We start from the raw sequence: 21,800 nt of genomic DNA, 5'->3' as shown, positions 1-21,800 counted from the left end.
CCCCGCCCGCCGCAGCCGCCCCAGCCAGGAGAGATCTTTCACCGTGCCCCAGGGCAGCCTCACAGCCAGGCTCAGAGCAGGGCAGGCTGGAGATGGTGTCCAACATCATCTATGAAGGACTCGAGCCCCTGTCAGCACCCGCTGAGGACTCAGGAGAGGAGGATGGTCCCCAAGGTCAAGCTCTCACTCAGCTCCCGGCTCTGTCCCCACAGGAGCTGACCCAGCCGGACGACAAGCCTGAGTAAGCAGATGCTTTCCCTCACCCCAGGGAGTGGAGGAAGGGTGTAGAGCAGCCAGAGCCGAGGATCCAGAGAGCCCCCCACCCCCGGGACCCCATCCCCAGCCTGGCCCTGCCTGCCTCCGGGTGCTGACAAAGCCTCTTTCACCACCCTCCCCATGCCTTCCCCAGGCTCTGCATGGAGCAGTCCTGCAGGGCAGCTGGGATCCCTCTGAGCTGACAGGATGGCCCTGGGCCCCCGGATGGCTCATTCTGGCTGGGGGGAGAAGCTGGGGCTCCCTGGCATGGTGAGGGGGTGGCTGAGTGAGGGGTCTGGGGCTGGCTTATGCTGGGAGCAAGGCGGGAGATGTTAGAGGGGGGTGAGCTGGGATGGAAAATGCCTGGCAGCCTCAGGAGACACAGCCCAGCAGGTCCCAGGGTACAGAGGAGAAGGGAGCAAGGAGGGCGCTGGAAGCAGGGAGGGGATGCTGCATATCCTGGGGGACAAAGCCGAGCTCTGCCCTGGTCAGGCGCAGCCTCCAGCCCATGTAAGCCAGATGGGAAAACAAGGTGGAAAAACCTCGCAGGCTCCCACCCCATCCTGGCCACAGCTGCAGTAATCCCTCTCCTGTTTTCCAGCAGTCCCGGCTGGCCCAGCGGGGGCCTGCCCCCCATCCTGCAGAGACCCATCAGCAAGCCAGGTGAGAGCCCCCAGGGCACCAGTGCACAGCGGGGACCTCCCAGTGTCCCCAGGGAAGGGGGGTGAGGGGGACACCTACACACCCTGCCTTTCCCTCAGGTCCTGCCCCATGCTCCTGCCTCGCTCAGGGACCAGGGTGGCCCCGGGCCAAGGCAGAGCCCAGCCCCAGACATATTTGGGCTGACATCTCTGTTGTGCCAGATGCCCTGGATATTGGAGAACGCTGTGGTGGGCTCGGTGGGGGGATCCCCCTCCAAGGTTGGCAGTCCTGGATGGTCGCTGCCCTGCAGCAAGCACCGCTGACTGACTTTTCTTCCCATGTCTCTGCCCACAGTGGTCGGCGAGCAGCCCATCAGCCCCTACAGTGAGACCATCTTTGGGCACGTAGCCCCATCCCATGAGCAGAAGGTGAGAGGAGACTGTGGGGATGGTGGCTGTCCCCTGCTGTCACTCTGCATCCCACCAGCTGCTGCAAAGTAGGGAGCTGCAGTGGGTGAGACCGTGGTGCCCAGCAGTGCCTGGCTGAACATCACTGCTGGGGCGGGGGTCACAGGCTGAGCCCCCCGCGCAGTGGACCAGACAGGTTGAGGAGGTCTGGGATGGGAGAGGGCAGAGGGGAGAGGAGATGTGACCAACCTCTCCTCCCAGGGTGTTGGCATCTCCTCTGATCAGAGCTACGAGGCAGTGTCTGAGCTGGACCCGGAGCGAGAAGCGTGCAGGTAGGCGTCACCTCCTCTGGGCTGCAGGGGCTGGTCTGGGCTCGTGGTCTGGGGTTTGCATGCCAGGGGGACAGGGGACACCCCTGGGGACAGCCTGAGAGGTGGTGGGGGCTTTTCCCCCACCGTAGAGGTGATCAGGAGCGTATGGGATCTGGTCAGCAGTCTCAAGAAGAACCGATGGGATCAGAAATGAGAAGGAGCCCTGCTGGTGGGTGGCCCTCGGGGGGACAGTGCTTGCCAACAGATGCTCTGGGTGCACAACTGGGGCAGTGCCAGTGGCACCGGGCATCTGCACACCAGGCGGAGTGTGGATTTGGCCGCTGGGAGCAGGGAAACACCACAGGGGACAGGGATTGCTCAGAAATGTGATGGCTCCGAGCTCCAGGTGAAGGCATGTGTGACCTCCAAAGGCTCCAGCATCATCAGATCAGCATTTGCCAATCTGTCACGCTGTGGTGGACAGTGAAATTGTGAGGGGCACCTTTAAAATGCTTTTGAAATGTACTTTCCATAACTCCTGATAGCATCTCAGAAAGAGGAAGGAAAGCTGCTCTTCCCATTTTGGACGGGGAGGGTTCCTTTTCCTGTGTTGCTTAGAGAGGAGGAGGCGAGCTGCAGCTCTGTGTCCTTCATCTCTGCCCATGGCCTTGCCGGCCAGTGCGTTCCCATGCCCCTGCCTTTCTGGCTGCAGTGTTGGTCGGTCCAGCCCATCTCCTGCTCTGGATGCGAGTCACTGCAGATGATCCAGTGTCACAGTCAGCCAGATGAGAGCCAACACAGGCCATGGGTGGGGAACTGCAAATACCTGGGAACAGGAGTTTTGTAAACAGAAATACTGAAATCTGCCATGGACCATCTGAACCAGCAGTTCAGAGTGGGGCTGGATGCTGGCCCGTGGGTCACAGTCTCCATCCAGCGGCTTCCAGGGTGCTGGGATCCAGAGCATCCCAAGGGCATCAGCCAGGCACTTGTAGCCCTGGACCCACCAGGGACTTTGCAGCTTGGTCTTGCTGAGAAGAGACAGGATGCAACCATCAGCAGAGTGTCAGAGGCAGCGGTTCACAGTTTTTTTTCTCCCAGCCTGAGCATTAAGGTGGTTGAGGTGGGGGGGTTGAACAAGAGACAGAAAAGCCTTTGAAGATCTTTTGCATTGTGCCCATGGACCCCCTCGGCCAGCTGCTCCAATGCTTTCCTCCCCAGACCAACCCCACTGGAGCAGAGCTATGGGCTCCTGCTCAGCTGCTGAGCTGCTGCCAGCCAGCCCTGGCCCCTGCCTCTGTGGGACCTCCTGATCCTCCTCTTTGTCTGGTCTCCTCCACATTGTCTGGTGTTTCTCCAGTTCAGCCAGTTCCTCATCCTGCTGAGTGGCATCTGGTCACTGGGGACAACGCGAGCATCTCCTGCAGCCCACCAACCCACTCATTATGAGAAATATTTCCCACCGCCAAACTTCAGAGAGGCCCTCCCACCCCTTTGGCACAATATCTTCCTCCTACCTGAGATAACTCCTCTCGCTCTGTTCTGGGGGAGTTTCGTCTGGACCACACTGGTCTCTGGCTTGGGCTCTGGGCAGTGAGTGTCAGTGTTAGAGACAGGCAGAGCTACCTCGGCCAGCAATGAGATATCCTCAGCAAAGAGGAAGAGGAATGCAAAATTCCCCTTAAAACTGGGAGTGGGGGTCTCTGAGGGTCCAGCAGAGCCTGGAGCGTAGGGTGGGATTTGCCCACTCTGACGCTAGACACCTTCATCCAAGCTGGTGATGCTCAGCCCCATGAAACGTTGGTGCGGAGGACAGCATCTGCCCTACTTCAGACATCAGTCTCAGCAGGAGAGAGATGGTGACACAGCAGTGCCCGTGTCACCCCATGGAGCTCAGGGGACTGGGTCAGACAGCGACTTGTCAGGCATCTTGGTGAGGATGGTGGATCCTGCCCTGGTTTGCATCAAGACCCTCGATGAGATGATCCTCAGGCAGATACCTACCTGGACTGCTTCTCCCCACACCTCAAGGCATCTTCCCTGCAGGAAAAGAAACACTGGGAATGGTGTGTCCTTGACAGCTTATTCCTTATCTCCCTACCTACCTCCAGGTGCTCACTCACAGGTTGATTGTCTGACCCATGACCCCCAGTTGAAGTAACCAGATCCATCAGCAGCTCCTTGGTCCCCTCACCACCAGCAGATTCCTTTCTTCCATCACCCATCCTTCATCCTCCACCATTTCTCCCATGTGAGCACTGACAGGGTGAGACTGCCTGCACCTCAAGCATCACCCTCCAGGCTCAGCTGACCTGGAAATACCCTCTCCTTGCCCTGGGGACTCATTTGGCCCTAAGGTTGGTTGTCTTCACTGCCTGACACCAGCTGAAAAGGGAGATGACTTGGCCTTTGCAGACTTGTTGCTTGGAGGCTTCCTCCACCAACCCTGTCCTCAAGGGAAGAGCTGAGAGTTGGCCTGGGTCTTGGCGTGCTCCTGGAATGCTGAGGGACCCCACTCCGGCTGGGCTGTGGGCTTTGCTTGTCCCTGCCAGATGCTGCTTGTCCTCCAGCTCTTCGTGGTTTCAGTGGCTGTAAAGCATTGCTCAGGAAGGGGCTGTCATGGATTTTTCCCCTTTTCCTCTTGCCTTGACCCATTCAGCAGGTCTGTCTCCCACTTGGCTCTGGCACTCAAGGATGATGTCCACCTACAACGTACAGAGTCCTTCAGCCACCCTGCTCCCTGGCCAGTCCCTCCTGAAGAAGCTGGACGCCAGGCTGGGACTCCAGCCACATGAATCGCCCTGCCAAGGCTCTGTTATGCTAATTAAATAGCAATTTCCCTTGTGCTCTGAGCCTCCAATCCGTCCATGGCCATTTCTTGTCTTTCTTGCAGACACTGGAGCCAAACAGGTCATTTTCCTTCTCCACCCACCTCCTCAGCCCCATATACCATCCCACTTCTCCAGAGCCGACCCATAGCCTGCGTGGCTTCAGCCCAACATCCTCCCAGGCAGACTTCAGGTCTTGCTTCTGTCCCACATGGTTCAGAGACATCTGATGTCTGATGGCCTCATAAGATGTCCAGGGTCAAAGCACAGGTCCATGCACTGCCTCCGCTCCTACAATGAGGCAGTGCTCAAAACCAGGTGTTTGGAGAATTTATGATGAGGGGAGGTGTTTGGGGTCCTTCTCCTGGTCCAAAAGCATTTCTAGCACATGGACTTGTGCTGGAGGTGGTTTCTCATATTCAGTACCTCCCAGTGGGTTTTTCCTCCATAAATTTCTCCTTCTACAACATCCCATGGTGAGCAGTCCCACGGGTCAGCCGCTCCTTTCCCATGTGGTTCTGCACCTTGCTTCTGCTGGCTTTATCTGATGTCACCCAGCTCCTGTGACTGAAGCAGTGGTGGCCAGGAGATGCCTTTCTGCCCTCCTCATGCTGCTCATGACTTCAGAAACCTGCCCCCATCACTCACCCTTTCCCCATTGGAGATGCCCAGCTTGCTCAGGTGCTCCTCAGACAGAAGCTGTGACAGGGCTTGGACCATCCTCGTTGCCTTTCTTGGGGCCTTTTCTTCATCCTGGCACTGGATGCCATGAGCGAACCAGTGACATGGGTGCTCTCCTGCTGGTGCTGGGGTGTCCCAGCTGCCATGACCCTCTTCCTGCCCATCACTGTTGCACCTGGGCAGCTCTCCTGTGAGCTCCTGGGACCGTCAGACATTTTCCAGCACATTTCCTTTTCGGGAAAGAAAAATGTCTGGCTGAGAGGGCTGAGGGGAAGGGGCAGGCTTAGCAGTTTATTTTTATAATTTCCTTTTATTGTTACGGCTGGATAGCCTCACCAGGCCTGGCTGGGGGTTTTAGCATGGCTTCCCAAGAAAAGAAGATGGATGCAGGAGCTCCACCGGCCCATCTGTCAATCCCGATCCCTTTGCAAAACATTTTGGCTGGACACAAGAGCAGGTTGGAGGGTGTTGTGGCACAAGGACCTTCCCGGTGCCATGAACACTGGAGGGGTAGAAGGAGAGGGTAGGCTGAGACCCCTGGTGAGGAGGTGTAGAGCAGGGAGCAGGATGTGGGACTGGGGAGCTGCCTGGCTTCGGTTTGCTGCCTGTGGTGTGAAGAGGGGAAGGAGGTGATGCCAGGGGTTTGGAGATGCATGATGGCCTGTGCAGTATTACCCAAGGTGGGGAAGCCCATTTTGCCAGCTACCCCCAGCCTTGCCATCATGTAGGACTAGCTGAGCCTCGGGCTGCTGGTGGCCACGGGGCTCATGAGCACTGAGCCCTTGTCCCACCCTGCTCATGGAGATGCAAACACCCATGTCACTGAGTGCCCCGAGAAACTCAGGATGAGGCCAGGAGCAGTGCAAGACATCTCCAAATGGGGTGGCATTGACTGGGACCCTGCACAATGAGTAGCCGTGCTGCCGCAGCCAGGCTCCCTCACAGCCCCATTTCTCACAGGACAAGCAGCGAGTGCAGCAGCGAGGGAAGGAGCGAGGATGAGGAGACCCGGTCCCGGCTCATTGACCGCATCGTCCAGAATGACACAGAGGGGTACTCCACTGTGGAGGCACCACGGGCTGAGGGCACCCCGTTCAGCCTGCCAGCCCATCTCTACCCAGACGAGGTCCTGGATGACCTCACCATCTCCCCTTATGCCAGCTTCACGTCGCTCTCCGAGCCCCGACCCACCATGCTCAGTGGCTGGCTGGACAAGCTCTCCCCACAGGGGTACGTGCCCACCCATGGGACAGTTCCCATGGGTAAAACCCCCTTGGACAAGGCTGGTGAGGTGGGCACACTGATCACCATGCTACTGGAGCAGCCTGACCTCCCCACAGGAAGAGGACCCTCTTGGGTTCCCTAGCTGTGCTGCAAGGGTCTCTGTGCAGCCATCCTTGGAGGAAGGGGGGGTCTGTGAGGAGATGTGGGGTCCTTGGGGGGATCGTCCCTTTCCCAACAGCCCCATTTTTCTGCCATCCCAACAGGAACTATGTCTTCCAGAGGCGCTATGTCCGTTTCGATGGGAAGAACCTGATGTACTTCAGCAGTGAGAAGGTACGAAGGGGCAGGATGTGGGCAGGGTGAGGAAGCTGCACCATGTCGCTTAAGCAGGGTGCCTTGACACCACGTGAGCTGCCATATCCCCTTTGCCTCCCCTTGTCCTTCTGTAAGGAGCCGACACTGCTTTACCATCACCAGGGTGAAGCAGCTGTGGCCCCTGTGCCTGGGGGGCTCTGAACATAACCTCATGCCATAGGAAGCCCAGGGTAGCAACAGGAGCAGGCAAGGGGGGTCCTGCTGACTCACAAACCCTGGGGCAGACCGCAAATGGGGGAATCTCTGGGTCCCAGCCATGGACACATCCCCACCTGAATCCTCAGCTCCTGCCCGGCTGCTGGTGTCCCCTGGGCTGTGCTATGAGGCAGCACCCAGCTGAGCACCTGGGGGATGTGGAACATGTGCTGCATGGAGGAGCTTTTCTCACTGTGGGCACTGGCACTGTGGGTTAGGTGCGTGGGATGAGTCAACAACCCTTTCCTGTCCCACATCCGATCGTCCTTCTGTGGGGGCTCTGCACGGCCCTGTTACGCCTACTGCAGGGGCCTGGTGGCTGCCACAGCTGGGGTGACAGGCACTGCTGCCCCAGTCCCACAGCACAGCCAGCCGGGCTGGCCCCACGTCAGTGGCACCCACGCAGAAACAGGCACCATGCATGGCCCCGGAGCAGCCACTATTGCAGGAGCTGGCAGGCATCCCTGCCACATCCCCTTACCCCTATTGTTACAGTGCCAGCGTGCCCGGCAAGGCAGGTGCTGGGGTGGCTGGGTTATGGAGGTGCCCTGCAGGAAGGGCAAAGGGGGGTAACCCTGCCTGGGGCTCGTTCCAGGAGCCCTACCCCAAGGGGGTGATCCCGCTGTCCGTGATCGAGATGGCTCGCTCCACCAAGGACAACAAGTTCCAGGTCTTCACCAGCCACAGGATCTTCGTCTTCCGCGCTGAGAACGAGGGTAAGCGAAGACCTGGGCTAGGGCCCACCAGCCCCCAAGGAACCGTCCCTGCCTATCTCCTCCAGCCAGAGCATCCCGGGGGCAGCTCTCACCCCATCCCCAAAACATCCGGCCATGATGAGCAAGGGGACCTCTCCCCTGCCACACCTGCCGGGTGCTCTGCTCCATGCCAGGGGGAAGGGCTCAGACCCTCTCCCTCATGCCTGGTCCCCAGCCCAGAGGAATGAGTGGTGCTCCACGCTGCAGAAGAAGGTGATGGACCAGCACCTGGTGGGGTCCCGACCCCGGCCTGCCAACACCTCTCACTGTCAGAAGTCAGGCACCCTGGAGCTGAAGGGCCAGAAGTCCAAGGTGTTCGCAGCCCTGAGCCTGCCTGAGATGTGGCTGTACAAGAGCGAGCAGGTTTGTGGCCAGACCAGACACCCCGCTGGCAACAGCAGGCTGTGGCAATGGTGGACAGGGGTGAGAGCGATGGAGGGGTGGAGGGCGCTTAGCCAGGGTTGGTGCCAAAGGGAGAGTAGAGAGGAAAAGGACGGGCAGGAGAAAGGGAACGGTGGAGCGGGAAGCTGGAGATCCTGCACAGGGCAGCTGTAGTGGGAGCCCGGGCTTGGAGATGCAGGGCTGCCAAGAGTGGACCCCCTTCCCAATCTCCTCGCTATCACCAAATTATCTTCCTCTCTGCCTGGCACTTAGGTCTTAGTCGCACCAAAGCATCCCAATCCATCACAGGACAGGTGGATCAATGACCACAAAATTACCAGCAAACATACCTGCTGCAACGTGGGCTTGCCCCATAGGAGGCAGCGGGTCTCTGCCCACCCATCGCACCCTGCCCGCTGCCCATGGAAATCCCCACCTCCTGCCTGCTGAATTTACTTGGCACTCCTGGTTTTTTTACAGTCACCTCATTTCCAGTTTGCCTGGCGTGCACTAAGCAGCATCAAACCTCTGTGGGTTTTGCTCGAGTTGATACTTGCTTTATGAGTGTGCCTGACTCAGTGTGGACTCAAATGCCCAAAACAGAGGGTTTTGAATGGCCGGGTTTCGGGGGCAGTGGGCAGAACTTGCCTTTCATTTTAAGGCATAACATATTTGCTGAATGCTTTATGTCAGCCCACATGGGATGGCTGAGAGATGTGGTAGGGTAGCAGGTCTGACTGGTCCAAACAGTGCAGTGATGGGAGTGAGGGTATGAGGCACAGCTCTCTGGCTCCAGCCCCATCATCACGGGTATGTCCGGAGTGGTGTATCCACCGCAGCTGCAGTGCTGCAGACCCAACACCAGTGTCACTCTGAATTGCAGTTCTTTAAAATGGGCATTGGCATCTGCTTGATCGAGATGCGCGGCTCCACCATCCGCGAAGCCAAGAACCGCAGCTTCGAGCTCATCACCCCCTTCAAAATATTCAGGTATCCCAGGCGTCCAGGTGGGACGAGGTGGGGGGAAGCAGCCGGGTGCTGGACTCAGGTGCTGTTGCTCCAGGCCCCTGACTTTTGGCTATGCTGGTGCTCATAGCTTCGTGGCGGAGTCGGAGCGGGAGAAGCGGGAGTGGATGGAGGCCCTGCAGGAGGCCATAGCAGAGATGCTCTATGACTATGAGGTGGCAGAGAAGATCTGGTCCAACAAAGCCAACAAACACTGTGCAGACTGCTGGGCTCAGAGTCCCGACTGGGCATCCATCAACCTGTGCGTGGTCATCTGCAAGCAGTGTGCAGGCCAGTACATCTCCCTGGGGGGCACATGGGGGTCCCGGCGGGTGTGGGCTGAGCATGCCTGGGCAGGCAGGGTGCTGGCTGGGGGTATGAGTGCAACTTGGGTGCCGGTTCCCCTGGCAGGATCAAGGGATGCTCACTCTCCTGCTCCCCGCAGGGCAGCACCGCAGCCTGGGCTCCAACATTTCCAAGGTGCAAAGTCTGAAGCTTGACACCAGTGTCTGGTCCAATGAAATCGTACAGGTAGAGGCACTCAGTGCAGGGCACTGGGGCTGGCACGGCATGTTCAGGGGACAGGCTGCTTCCCTGGGCAGGGCAGCAGCCCCACAGTCTCCCCTGGGATGCAGGGATGCCAGGCATCCTGCTCCTCCTGGCTGGCCCTGGTGCTCGCCATGACTGTGAGACTCTCCTGCAGCTCTTCATCATGCTGGGAAATGACCGAGCCAACCGGTTTTGGGCCGCTCATCTCCCCGCCGCCGAGGCCCTCTACCCAGATGCCAGTGCCGAGCAGAGACGGGACTTCATCTCCCGCAAGTACCGAGAGGGTCGGTACCGCCTGCCCCATCCCCACTACGCCACTCAGGAGGATGTGCTCCAGGTAGGGCCCACCTCGGGGTGCAGGCAGGATGCTGGGACCTGGAAACGACCCCAGAGCTCTGGGTCTGAGATGCCAACACTGTGTCCGCCTGCACCCCTGTGCCAGGCAGCTTGGGTGGGAGGTCATGTCCCACTTTGCCTGCCTTCAAGCACCCCTGGCAGCGGGCTGGGGGTCTCCATGAGCCAGGACGTGGTCCCTAAAGGCTCCTGTCTCATCCCAGGCACTGTGTGCTGCAGTGGCAGGACCAGCCCTGCTGAAGACCATTCTGCAGTTCTTCTCATCCTCAGAGGCTGGGCTGGCAGCTGACCCCACTGCCTGCGAGGTGGCCCCTGGGGCCGACCTTTGGTGGGGACCAGGGAGCAAAAGGCCCAGGAACCATTCAGGTAAGGACGACCCTCGAGCCCCATCTGGCTGTGATGGGGGAGCTTCCTCCCTGCCACTGCCCCTGCCCCCCACAGTATGGCCCAAGGCTGCGGACAGCCAGGGCATCAGGCGCTGTGGCTCTCTGGAGGACCCACTTGCCCCAGTGCACTCCTCTTTTGGGATGGGGCAAGGCAGCGGGTTCCTCTGGAGTCCCTTTTCAGGGAACCCCGTGCCTGACACACCCCCTTGCCTACACCTGCATGAGTGGGGTCTCCCTGCCCTGCTGGTACCTGTGCTTTGGTGGGTGCCTTCTCCTGTCCCGCTCTCAGCACCGTTCCCCACAGGGAGCCCCCACCCACGGGAACTGGGTCTGGAGGGTGTCTACAATGAGATCACGCAGCCAGTGACACTCAGCGGGTACCTGTACCGGGCCATGGCCCCCCTCAAGCTCCCGGGTGCCAAGAAGAGCAAAGAGGGTAAGTGTGGGGAGTGAGGGAGGGCAGCCGGTGGGGTGCCCATCCCAGTGCCGCTGATCACCCGGTCCCACAGACTTCCAGCGCACATGGTGCTCCCTGGAGAAAGCCCTGCTCTTCTTCGAGATGGAGAAATGCACCGAGCCCCTGGGCCACATCGAGAGTGGGGACCTCATCTCCCTGGGCGTGAGCAGAGCCCAGGTGCTCGCCAGCCCCAGCCCTACCGAAAGGTACCCCCAGCCGTGCCCCCACAGAGGGCAAGGACGGGCATTGCTCCCTATTGGTGCAGTGGTCTGGTCTGGCTCTGGGTGCAGGTTCAGTGTGGAGGACTGCCCTGATGGGTTGGTTCATCCTCTGCAGGTTTCGCTTCATCCTCGAGCTCTTCCTCACTGGGGAAAAAGTGCAGCAGCTGGGCACCGACAGGCCCGAGATGCTGCAAGCCTGGGCCAGCGCCATCGGCAAGGTGAGCCAGCCCCAGCCCGAGCACTCCGTGCCACTGGTGGGTCCCTGGGCTCTGTCCCTGCTTCCCTGTTGTGATTCCTCCCAGCTCCATATGCTCTTCATCCTCTGTGGCAAGCACCCTCCTTCCCTTTGCAGGGGCTCCCATCCTCCCCGGCAACCTGCCCCCATCCTCATGGGGGTCTGCGCTCGAGGGCTGAGCCCTGTCTTTACCCGGCTCATCTCTTGCTCTGTCCCACAGTGGTTCACGCCTGTGAGCTGTCACTGCCTGCTGGGCTATGAGTTCCAGCGTGTGGGCCAGCTGCGCTACAAGTGCATGCTCAACCCCGAGCGGTGGCAGCAGGCCTTCTTCATCCTGCAGAAAGCCCACCTCTTCATCTGCCCTGCCGAGGATGACGGGGCTGAGGACAGCATCAACCTCCGGCGGCTGCAGGAACTCAGTGAGTGCTGTGCTGCAGCCTGGGTCAGGCACCGTGTGATGGGTGGCCGTGCATGGCTCTGACCCCTCTACTTCTCACCCCAATACAGGTCTGGTTCCCCCCACAGACACCCCAGAGAAGAAGGAGCTGCTGATCCTGGTGGAGATGGGGAGGTGAGTCCTGGCTGCGGGGATGATGGGGAATGAGCCAAGCAACCTCAGCAGGCTGCCTGGGGCAATGGCGCTCATGCGTGGGTCAATGCTGATCCCAAACCCACAGTGGGGATGCTACTGGGACAGCAGGGCTGTGGCCAAGGGGCTTACAGACATCACCCCAGCAGGGGGTCTCTCATCAGGATAGGATGTCCCTCGGCTCAGCCTGGCTGTGCCTTGCTCCCTGTCCCAGAGCCAGGCTGTGTCTATGGGCAGGAGGGGTTAACCCACCCCCCCTGGCAACCTTCATTCCCTCTTCTCTGCCCTTGTCGTTCTCAGGACATTTTACCTGCAGGGCTTGTCGCGGGCAGACTCAGTGGCATGGTACGCTGATATCCAGGCATCAGCGGGGGGCCGGGGTAATGCACTGCGGGACCAGCAGCTGAGCCGGGGGGACATCCCCATCATCGTGGACAGCTGCATCGCCTTCATCACGCAGTACGGTGAGCCCCGCATGGCAGCGGCACAGCCAGAGCATCCTCTGGCACATATGGGGCAGCCGAGGGGTCCGGGCAAGAGGCACTGCTCTCAGGACACCAGCCCCATTGGGGACCCTCTGGGCCGGATTGGGTCCCCATGACCCTATGTCACTGCCCCAGGGCTGCGGCATGAGGGGATTTACCGCAAGAACGGAGCCAAGTCCCGAATCAAGGTACTGATGGAGGAGTTTCGGCGGGATGCCCGCAATGTCAAGCTGCGCATCAACGACAACTTCATCGAGGACGTCACTGACGTGCTGAAGAGGTTCTTCCGTGAGCTCGAGGACCCTGTCTTCACCCTGGAGCTGCACCCACAGTGGAAGGAGGCTGCAGGTACCTCCTTCACCCAACCCCTGCTCCCACGCTGGGCTGCCTGCCAGGGACCCCCGGGGCTGGTGTCCCTCAGGACAGGGTCCTGGTACCAGCCCTAGTGCCACATCAGCTCTGTGTCCACCAGACTCAGCAATGGTCCACAGCTCATTTTCCTCCCTCCAGAAATCTCCTCGAAGCCCCAGCGCCTGGAGCGGTACAAGGAGCTCATTCATCGCCTGCCTCGCCTCAACCACAAGACTCTGGCTGCGCTGATCGGGCACCTCTACCGGTCAGTGGGCCACCTCCTCGCCACTCCCCCAGCCAGGGTCCCCAAGGCCAGCCAGCAGTGTGGGGTCTCCCCGCTGCCCAGGGAATGCTGGCTCCCATCCCTGTGAGCCAGGAATAGCCCAGCGCCCATGCCCTGCCCCACCAGCCCCCCAGCTGGTGCTGGGGTGTGCTGGAGGATGCTGCTCTGGGACACCTCAAACGTTCCCAAAGTCATCCTGCAACAAAGGAGAGTGACAGGAAGTTTGGGAATAGGGGACACCCCCCTGCAGGACATAAACTTCACCCAGTGCCCAAAAAAGAGGGAAAAAACAAATTCCCATCCCCGACTCAGCATATGAGGTGGGGTTGTTGTCTGGTTTGGTGGCATCTGGAAGTCCTGGAAACAGGAACTGCCTGGCTTGAAGTTCCCACGGCTGGGGAGCTGGGGAGCAGGGGAAAAATGGGCTGTTTTTCAGGAGAGTTTGTATGAGGCAGAGGAGGGTGGCTGGGGCTGAAACCCCATCCAAAGTGGGACCAGCCCCACACCTCTGTCCTCCTTGTCTCAGGGTGCAGAAATGTGCAGACCTCAACCAGATGAGCACCAAGAACCTGTCACTGCTCTTCGCACCCAGCCTCTTCCAGACCGATGGCAAAGGGGAGCATGAGGTCAAGGTGATGGAAGACCTCATTGACAACTATGTCAGCATCTTCAACGTAAGCTCCCTGCAGGGGCATTGCCAGCCCGCTCCATGCTGGCTCTGCCTGTCTCCCCTTGTATCCCCCCACACTGCCCACCTCTGCCTCCCCCTGCATCCCTCCATCCTGGCCATGTGTCCTCAAGCCATATCCCACTCCACATTGACTCCATGTGTCTCCCTTCTCACCCCGTGTGCCCTTCCTCCGGCAGATTGATGAGGACCAGGTATCCCAGATGGATCTGGAGAACAGTCTGATCACCACCTGGAAGGACACCCAGGTACTAGGGATCTGTTTGCTGGCCCCCATCATGCCAGGGACCCCCGGGCTGGTGGGACTGCCTGGAAGATGGGGGCACTCCCAGCTGCCCACCCTGGGTCCCCGCTGTCCCACACCAGATATTTGGGGAAGAACTTTCCCACCACTTGTCTCCCCTTCGCCCATCATCTTGAGGCTCCTGCCCAGGGGAGAAGCAGCCCCAGCTCCCCGGGACACCATTGCCAGCCCCTGGGGAGAGGGGATGTGCACAGCACCCATGCTGGCATGACACTAATGCCACCCGCTCTTCCCCCAGCTCTCACAGGCAGGGGACCTCATCATCGAGGTTTACCTGGAGCAGAAGGTGCCCGACTGCTGCGTCACCCTGAAGGTGAGTCCCAAAAGAGGGCCATGCCGGAGGAAGGGAGGAGGGATGCAGGCTCCTGGCGCAGCCTGTCCCTGGCACCCATCCTGCCACCACTGACCGCAGCTCCCCGTGTGTCTGGCCCCAGGTGTCCCCCACAATGACAGCGGAGGAGCTCACCAACCAGGTGCTGGAGATGCGCAATGTGGCGGCCAGCCTGGACATCTGGCTGACCTTTGAGGCCCTGGAGAATGGGGAGCTGGGTGAGCATGGTGGGGATGGCACAGGGGGATGCTGTCGGCACGGCCGGGCTGGTGAGGAGGAAGTGTGGGGTACAGGGGGTGGCTTGCTGCTGGTGGCAGGGGGGATGGGGACTGGCACAGGGAAGGGGACACAGTGGTGAGAGTCTCTCTGCCTCCCCAGAACGGCCCCTGCACCCCAAGGAGAAGGTGCTGGAGCAAGCTTTGCAGTGGTGCAAGCTCCCGGAGCCCAGCTCCGCATACCTGCTGGTGAGGAAGATCCCCATCGGTGAGGGCAGCTGTCTCTTCACAGGTAAGGCAATCACAAAGGGTCCCAGCCCCTAGGTGTGTCCCCAGAGGGGGACAGCTCTGCCTGAGCTTCCCCTTGCCCTGGCCACCGCCCTGCAGCCATCAGGGGCACAACCCTGAGACCCACAGTGGGATCCCCCTGCAAAACCCCAGCCACCCTCACATGCTCCCAGCCCCCCTGACCCCTGTCTCCCCTCACTGGGCAGGCGTCAAGCGTGAGACCCCCAAGTGTGGGTTGCTGAAATGCCGCGAGGAGCCCCCCAAGCTGCTGGGGAACAAGTTTCAGGAGCGCTACTTCGTCATCCGGGACCGGAGGCTGCTGCTGCTCAAGGAGAAGAGGGTACCCAGGAGATGCTGCAGGGATGGACCTGCGCCCCAAGGGCGGGAGGAGAGGCGGGGAGGGGGAGCCTGGGGACAGCAGTGGCATGGTGGTGGCTGTCCTCCTGGCAGAGAGGCTGGCACCAAGCTGGGCTGACCCAATGGATCTCCTTCCCCAGAGTGCCAAGCCAGAGCGCGAGTGGCCCCTGGATGCAGCCAAGGTTTACATGGGCATTAGGAAGAAGCTGAAGCCACCAGCCCAGTAAGTGGGACCTTCCCTGGCCATGGCCCTGGGGCATGCATCCCTTGGTCTCTGCCCCCAGCACCTGGCACATGAACCCAGCCGCTGGGAGCATGGCAAGCCCTACCGGGACCCAAAGCCGTGACAAGCCTGGGCCCATGGGGCGAACTCAGCCCCCCACCCCACTGCCCATGGACCCCGGGTGGCTGTCCCCCTGGCAGAGAGGCTGGCACCAAGCTGGGCTGACCCAATGGATCTCCTTCCCCAGAGTGCCAAGCCAGAGCGCGAGTGGCCCCTGGATGCAGCCAAGGTTTACATGGGCATTAGGAAGAAGCTGAAGCCACCAGCCCAGTAAGTGGGACCTTCCCTGGCCATGGCCCTGGGGCATGCATCCCTTGGTCTCTGCCCCCAGCACCTGGCACATGAACCCAGCCGCTGGGAGCATGGCAAGCCCTACCGGGACCCAAAGCCGTGAGCTTGGCGGTCCCCCCCCCCAGCCTGTCTCTTCCTTTCCCCAGGTGGGGTTTCACACTGACCCTGGACAAGCAGCAGCTGTGAGTATCTGCCCCTGCCATCCTGCGGCTGGGGGGATGTTGAGATCTGTCCCCAGTTTTAGTGGGAGTGGGACAGCCAGGGCAGTGCTACAGGGCCCTGGGGGTCAGGGCAGAGCTGGTGCCTGTCTGGGGCACTCAAGGGACAGAGTGGTGGGGCCACATGCTCCCTGGCACAAGGTGGGGGCCAGGCTCCAGGGGCAATCCATCTCCGTACCACACACCCTTCCTACCTCCCCATCCACATCAGCACCCCTGGGAGACGCATCTTCCAAGCACCCAGCACCAGGCACCAGAGGGACCTGCCCACCCTGCCCAGGTGTACGTCACCTGCATGGCTGTGCTGCCTGCCAGCCTTCATCCAGCGCTGCTCTGTGTCCCCATGCACCCAACACCAGGTGCTCCTGCACTCTGCGCCCTGCCCTGAGCTGGGGTCCCTGCCCCAGCCTCCCTGGCACCGCTGGGTGCCCAGGCACACCTGTGCATCCTGCTGATCCTGTCCACATTTCCCTGACGCTGCCGATGCTGGGGCAGCAGCTGAGCACGTCGCCTGCCCCCGACATGGGGCCGAGATGTTCTTCTAAGAGCAGCAAGACAGCTGAGCCAAAGTGCCTCATGGGTGCCCGACGAGCTCTCGCCTTGCCCTGAAGCAGCGATTTGGGCATGCAGAGAGTTTCAGAGGTGCAGCCCCACTGGGTGTAGTTGTGCCTGACAGCCCTGGGCTCACAGGCAAGGTGACAAGGGGATGTGGGCCCCACTGGCCCTGCTCCCTGGAAGCTTCTCAGCTGACTCCTCTGCAGGTACCTGGTGTGTTCGGGGCAGGCTGAGCTGTGGGACTGGACCACCAGCATCCTCAAGGCTCAGGTGGGTGCAGGCTGGCTGTGCCACCCAGATGGGCTGGGCTGGGCTGGGACGGGAGTGGGCTGGCAGGGCAGCCCGGCATGACACCCCTCCCTGCCCTGTCCTTGTGCACAGCACGATGACCTGCGCCCCGTGATCATGCGCCGGCGCTCCTCCTCTGACCTCGCCAAGCAGAAGTTCGGCACCATGCCGCTGGTGCCCCTGCACGGGGACAGCACCGACGCCACCATGCTCTCTGCCAACCAGACCCTGGTAAAAGCCCCCACAGCTACCCCTGCCCACGGGTGCTCCTGCACCCACCCAGGTCCATGCACCTGTCCCAAGACCATGGGCCCACCCCAGGGCCCCGGAGGCGGGTTGCACGCCGCCTAGCACCGATGGATGCTTTGGTTGTGTGTCCCTGTGCTCGGCGGTGCGTGCGTGCTGCGTGCTGTGCTCATGTCTGTGGCAGCTCTCTATGCGTGCAGGGCCCTGTGAGGGTACATGGGGCACTGCACCCCACTGCCTGTCCTCTGCCTGCCGAGGCATCTGTGACCCTGCTCCGCGCTATCATGTGCTTACCTCTGCCCATCTCCTCTGTTTCTAGCGCCGCCTGCACACGCGAAGGACTTTGTCCATGTTCTTTGTAAGTACCCACACATGTGGAGCGCATCCATTGCTGGCTTTGCACCGTGCCTCCTGGCTACGGCAGCAAGGGCTTGCCTGCAGCATCCCACCTGCACTCGGAGACATGTCCGGGCCATCCTGCCCACGCTGTGTGGCAGAGCAGGGGGTGCCCATTGCTCTGTGTGTCCCATACCCAGGGATGGGGGTCCCTGAATGGTCCCAGTGTGTGCAAGCAAGACCACAACAGTCCAGCCCAGCTCCCAGAGCCTCTCCCGTTGGGTGTGCGTTGCCCAGAGGGGATCAACATAAGAAATGCGAGAAAATAGGTTTGGGTCCTCCTCACCATCAGGTTATTTCTGCGGGGGCCACCTGGCTGGACCTCACCTCGCCTGGCTTTGTGCTCTGCATGGGCACCCATCTGCCCTCCCTGCCCCAGACGACCTCTGCCAAGGGATGCTGGGCTGGTGCCACAGCCTGGTGGCATGGACCATGCCTCGGCAGGGACCAAAATGCTCCCCCTCCATCATCGATGGGGGAAGAAAGGACAACAGTGTCTGAGCCAAGAGACTTGATGGAGGGTGGGTCCCCTGCAGGTATCAGCCCCACGGCAAGGGGGCAAGGCTCGCTGGGCAGTGCCCAAGTGCAGGGAGGGCAAGGTGAGGGGGACGGAGGGGTACAGCTGAGTGGTGCAGACAGTGCCCCTCACCCTGACTCCCTGCCCTCCCCCAGCCCATGAAGATGCACCAGGACTCCCTGGAGGAGCAGCAGGAGAAGGAGGCAGACGCCGATCCTGTTTACGAGGAGGTGGGCAACTTCCCTGAGCTGGCCACGCTGGAGCTGGGGCGGGGGCTGCTGGCAGACCTGTCAGCCGTGCCCCCCGTGGACAGGTCCAAGATGCCGGCCCCATTCCCCGAGCAGCCCCCAGCCACAGCACTGCGCTCCTCGCTGCCTGCCAGTCCGGCCCAGAGGGTGGCAGGTCCCTCCGTCACCAAAGCCCTGTCCCTCGAAAGGGACTTGAACCTGGAGAGCGACAGAGGTTCAGCCCAGGGGCTCAGACCCACCAAAACGGCCTCTCTGGAGAGGAACATGGAGCCTTCCCTGGTGCTGGCCAGGGACTGGGAGCAGGCAGCCACTCCGGGGAGCAGTCCCAGCACAGAGACCTCCCTGGAGATCCCCAGGAAGAGGAACATGCAGCCTCCCTCGCCCATTAACAACAAACTCATCCAGGAGCTCAGCAGCGTCATCCTCAGGAAGAATGAGGGCCAGCCACCGGGGCCGGGCCAGCCGGTGACGTGACCTGCCGTGCCAAAGGGGCAACCACCGACCTGGGGGTCAAGTCACGCCCGATGGCAGCGACGATGGGTACTCCACGCTCCCACACCACGGAGCCCATGCCCTCCTCCTCCTCCTGACCCCGGAGCTGGGCTGGGAGTAGGGGCTGGTGGGGACTAGGAGACTAGTGGGGACCGGGATGCTGAGGGGCGGTACCCCCTCTTGGGAGGGCTGGGGATGCTGCCCCACATGCTCTCGCTCGTGGGTAGCACGTCTGCCATCAGGCCCAGTGCCAAGGGAAGCAGGTAAAAGGGAAAATAAAAGCCTGCCTGCATATTTCAGCAGCACAGCACGGTGTCAGGCAGGGGGGCATGCAGTGCCTGCCAGCACAGGCGAACACAGCACGATGTCCCTTCCCCAGCGCTGGGCCTGTGAGGCAGGGTCAGGACACCCAAGCCATTCCCCACTTCCCTTCTTGCATCTACCATGGCATATTTTGGTGGGGGGGGTCAACAGAAGCAGGGCTGGCCATGTGTGCCCGGCACGTAGTGCTGGCGATGGAGGACAGCTCCTGCTTGGCTACTGTATTTATACCTGTTCCTTCCACCAGCAGGGAGAAATAAAGATTTATTTGTACTCTGGAGGGTTCGGTTACTGAAGGAGGAGCGGTGAGGGATGCTGCGGTCTGGCAGGCAGGGAGCTGGGGGTGCCAGGGCCAGGCACCCAGTCGGGGGACCCATGGGATGGGGCCAGCACCGGCAGCATTGGAGGAACTGCAAAACTGGGGCAAAGTCGCAGCGAACCTCAGATCCAGGGTGGGATTTTCTGCCCAAGTCTGCTGCCAACCTGGGATGGTGCGGCCCTTTGTGCCGGGCACCAAGCTGCAGGATCCCCTCTCCCCAGGGCAGGGGGACACAGCCTGGCACCCCTCAGCCCTGCCTACAGCTGGCTCTGCTTGCTGGACCTCAGGGGCAGGGCTGCCTTTTCCGAGGCCCTCCCCGCCAAGGTTTTGAGTCCCCCGGGGCAGCAGCAGCCTGCATCCCAGACCCAGACCCGAAAATCCTGGGAGACATAGAAGTAGACGAAGGGACTGAAGTAGTTGTTGAAGGTGCCAAGCACCAGGACCAGGGTGTACCAGATATAGGTGACATTGTGGCACCCTGTGGCCTCCAGCATGTAGTGGATGAAGAGCAGCACATTGCTGGGAGTGAAGCAGAGGATGAAGACCAGGGCCAGGACACACACCACCTGCCCATAGCGTCTCCCCTTGGCCAGCAGCCGCACCAGGATGCAGCTGTAGAAGATGGTCATGAGCACGAAGGGCAAGCCAAAGCTCAGCCCCACCAGGGAGAGAAAATAGTAGACGAAGAACACGTGCTCATCCTTTCCTAGGCCATCATGGCACATTGTGATGTTCAGGCTGGAGATATGACTTGTCTGGGGGTGCAAAAACAGAGGGCTCATGCCCAGCCCCACCACCACCCAGATGCCCACACAGACGCCCGCCTCACCCCACGTCCAACTGGAGCCCTTCCACAGGAACAGGTGCACCACAGAGATGTAGCTCTCCAGGCCAATGCAGGTGAGGAAGAGGATGGAGCTCTACATGTTCCCATAGAAGAAGGCCACCATGGTACGGCACAGGTAGTCTCCAAAGAGCCAGTGATTGCCCAAGAGGTGGTAGGAGATCTTGAAGGGCAGCAGGAGGACAAAGAGCAGGTCGATACTGGCCAGGTTGAGCAGGAAGAGGGTGCTGGAATATCTCCTGAAGTTGTTCACCAGGACACAGCAGCCCAGAGCGTTGGCCGGCAACCCCACGAGCAGCACCAAGGAATAGAGGACAGGAAGGAGGTGGGTGGTGAGGGTGACGTTGAGAAAAGCTTCCACAGAGGCACTGGGGCACGTGGCTTCTTCTTGCGGAGTGAGGGGGATCAAGACTCACCCTTTGTCATGCACTGTGGAGGACACAAGGCATCAGGCTTGGCCAAGAGCCCCCTCCCACTGCCCCTTCCCGCTCAGGACTATGCAGGAGCTGTCACCCCTCCCTGCAGAACCACCAGCAAATGCAGGACCTGGCATCTCCCTGCCCTTATGGCAGGCGGAGCTCGGGACATGGGAGCCCTTAGCATCCTGCCGCCCTCACCGCATGGAGCCATGCCACATCCTGTGCCGTCCACGCCGCTCACCCTGCACCACCACCACGGCGATGCCAGCCCAGCAAGGTGCCCTGCCCACAGCCCAGACGGGCTCTGCTCCCACGCACTGCTGCGGGGACATGCAGCTCTGCTGACATCCCTTTTCCTACCGAGGCCAGCACAATGGGTCCCCCGCAAACCAACGGGATTGAAGGGGCAGACGGGAAACCAACGCCAGGACGGGGTCAGGATGTGGCCACCCATGCCAGTATGGGAGATGTTGTCCTACCGGGGCTACTGCCTCCTCCTCCTCCTCCCAGCCAGCCCCCCTGGCTCAACCCTTCACCACATCCAGGGCTGCACACACCTCCCCATCTTCTTGGGGTTGGAGGCTTTTCACTGCACACTCAGAACAAAACCAAAGAACAGGAAGGTCCCGGGACACCACACAAACAACTCCCAATCACATCTCTTTTCTGGCTTACTCAAAAAATGCAGTTGGGCTCTGCTCCCCTGTGCATCACCCCCAGCTCCAAAAGCTCCATCCAGGTGGTTCCCAGGATGCCTGGCCCTGGGGGACCCCAGTTACATCCAACAGGTTTCCCTCTGCCACCTCTCCGCGTGCAGGGAACAGGGGAAATTCAGATTACGAGAGCAGTAACCTGATTTTTATTGCCAGAATGGGAAGGGGTGGCAGGGTTTCAGGTCTTCACTTAGGTTTTCAACATGGACACCCAGGGAAGGCAGCAGAACAGTGCCCTGAGCTTTCACTGTGACACCCAGCTATCCCCTCCAAGTGTGTCGTGGTTTAACCTCAGCCGGCAACTGAGCACCACACAGCTGCTCGCTCACTCTCCCCACTCCCGGTGGGATGGGGGAGAGACTTGGAAGAGTAAAAGTGAGAAAATTCATGGATTGAGATAGAAACAGTTTGATAATTGAAATAAAAAGAAGAAGAAATAAAAATAAAATAAAAAATAAAATAAAAATAAAAGAAGAAGAAGAAGAAGAAGAAGAAGAA

The 21,800-nt window shown here is 60.5% G+C and overlaps 1 protein-coding gene across 2 annotated transcripts; it reads left to right on the top strand.

The window, feature by feature from the left end:
- Nucleotides 1-18: 18 nt before the first annotated feature.
- ARAP3 (ArfGAP with RhoGAP domain, ankyrin repeat and PH domain 3) lies at nt 19-19,250 on the top strand. Of its 2 annotated transcripts, XM_009279342.2 has the most exons (34): nt 19-241; nt 857-918; nt 1,252-1,325; nt 1,566-1,636; nt 6,085-6,354; nt 6,612-6,681; nt 7,514-7,634; nt 7,849-8,036; nt 8,938-9,044; nt 9,151-9,350; nt 9,505-9,590; nt 9,763-9,945; nt 10,166-10,328; nt 10,653-10,784; nt 10,858-11,011; nt 11,142-11,244; nt 11,482-11,680; nt 11,769-11,832; nt 12,151-12,314; nt 12,471-12,683; nt 12,846-12,951; nt 13,496-13,643; nt 13,837-13,905; nt 14,200-14,274; nt 14,396-14,510; nt 14,671-14,799; nt 15,002-15,135; nt 15,293-15,375; nt 15,873-15,908; nt 16,706-16,769; nt 16,881-17,018; nt 17,353-17,391; nt 18,102-18,176; nt 18,260-18,673. In XM_009279342.2, the coding sequence occupies exons 1-34, from the start codon at nt 93-95 to the stop codon at nt 18,581-18,583; spliced, it is 4,308 nt and encodes a 1,435-aa protein (XP_009277617.1). In that variant the 5' UTR covers nt 19-92; the 3' UTR covers nt 18,584-18,673. The 2 variants fall into 2 exon arrangements, with proteins under 2 accessions (XP_009277617.1, XP_009277616.1); XM_009279341.2 differs by having other exon boundaries at nt 18,102-19,250.
- The last annotated feature ends 2,550 nt before the right edge of the window (nt 19,251-21,800 follow it).

The sequence above is a fragment of the Aptenodytes forsteri genome, unplaced genomic scaffold, assembly GCF_000699145.1.
Source record: "Aptenodytes forsteri isolate BGI_AS27 unplaced genomic scaffold, ASM69914v1 Scaffold659, whole genome shotgun sequence".
Classification (NCBI taxonomy): Eukaryota; Metazoa; Chordata; class Aves; order Sphenisciformes; family Spheniscidae; genus Aptenodytes; species Aptenodytes forsteri.
The sequence above is the reverse complement of the archived record's forward strand: the minus strand, read 5'-3'. Positions and strand labels throughout refer to the sequence as shown.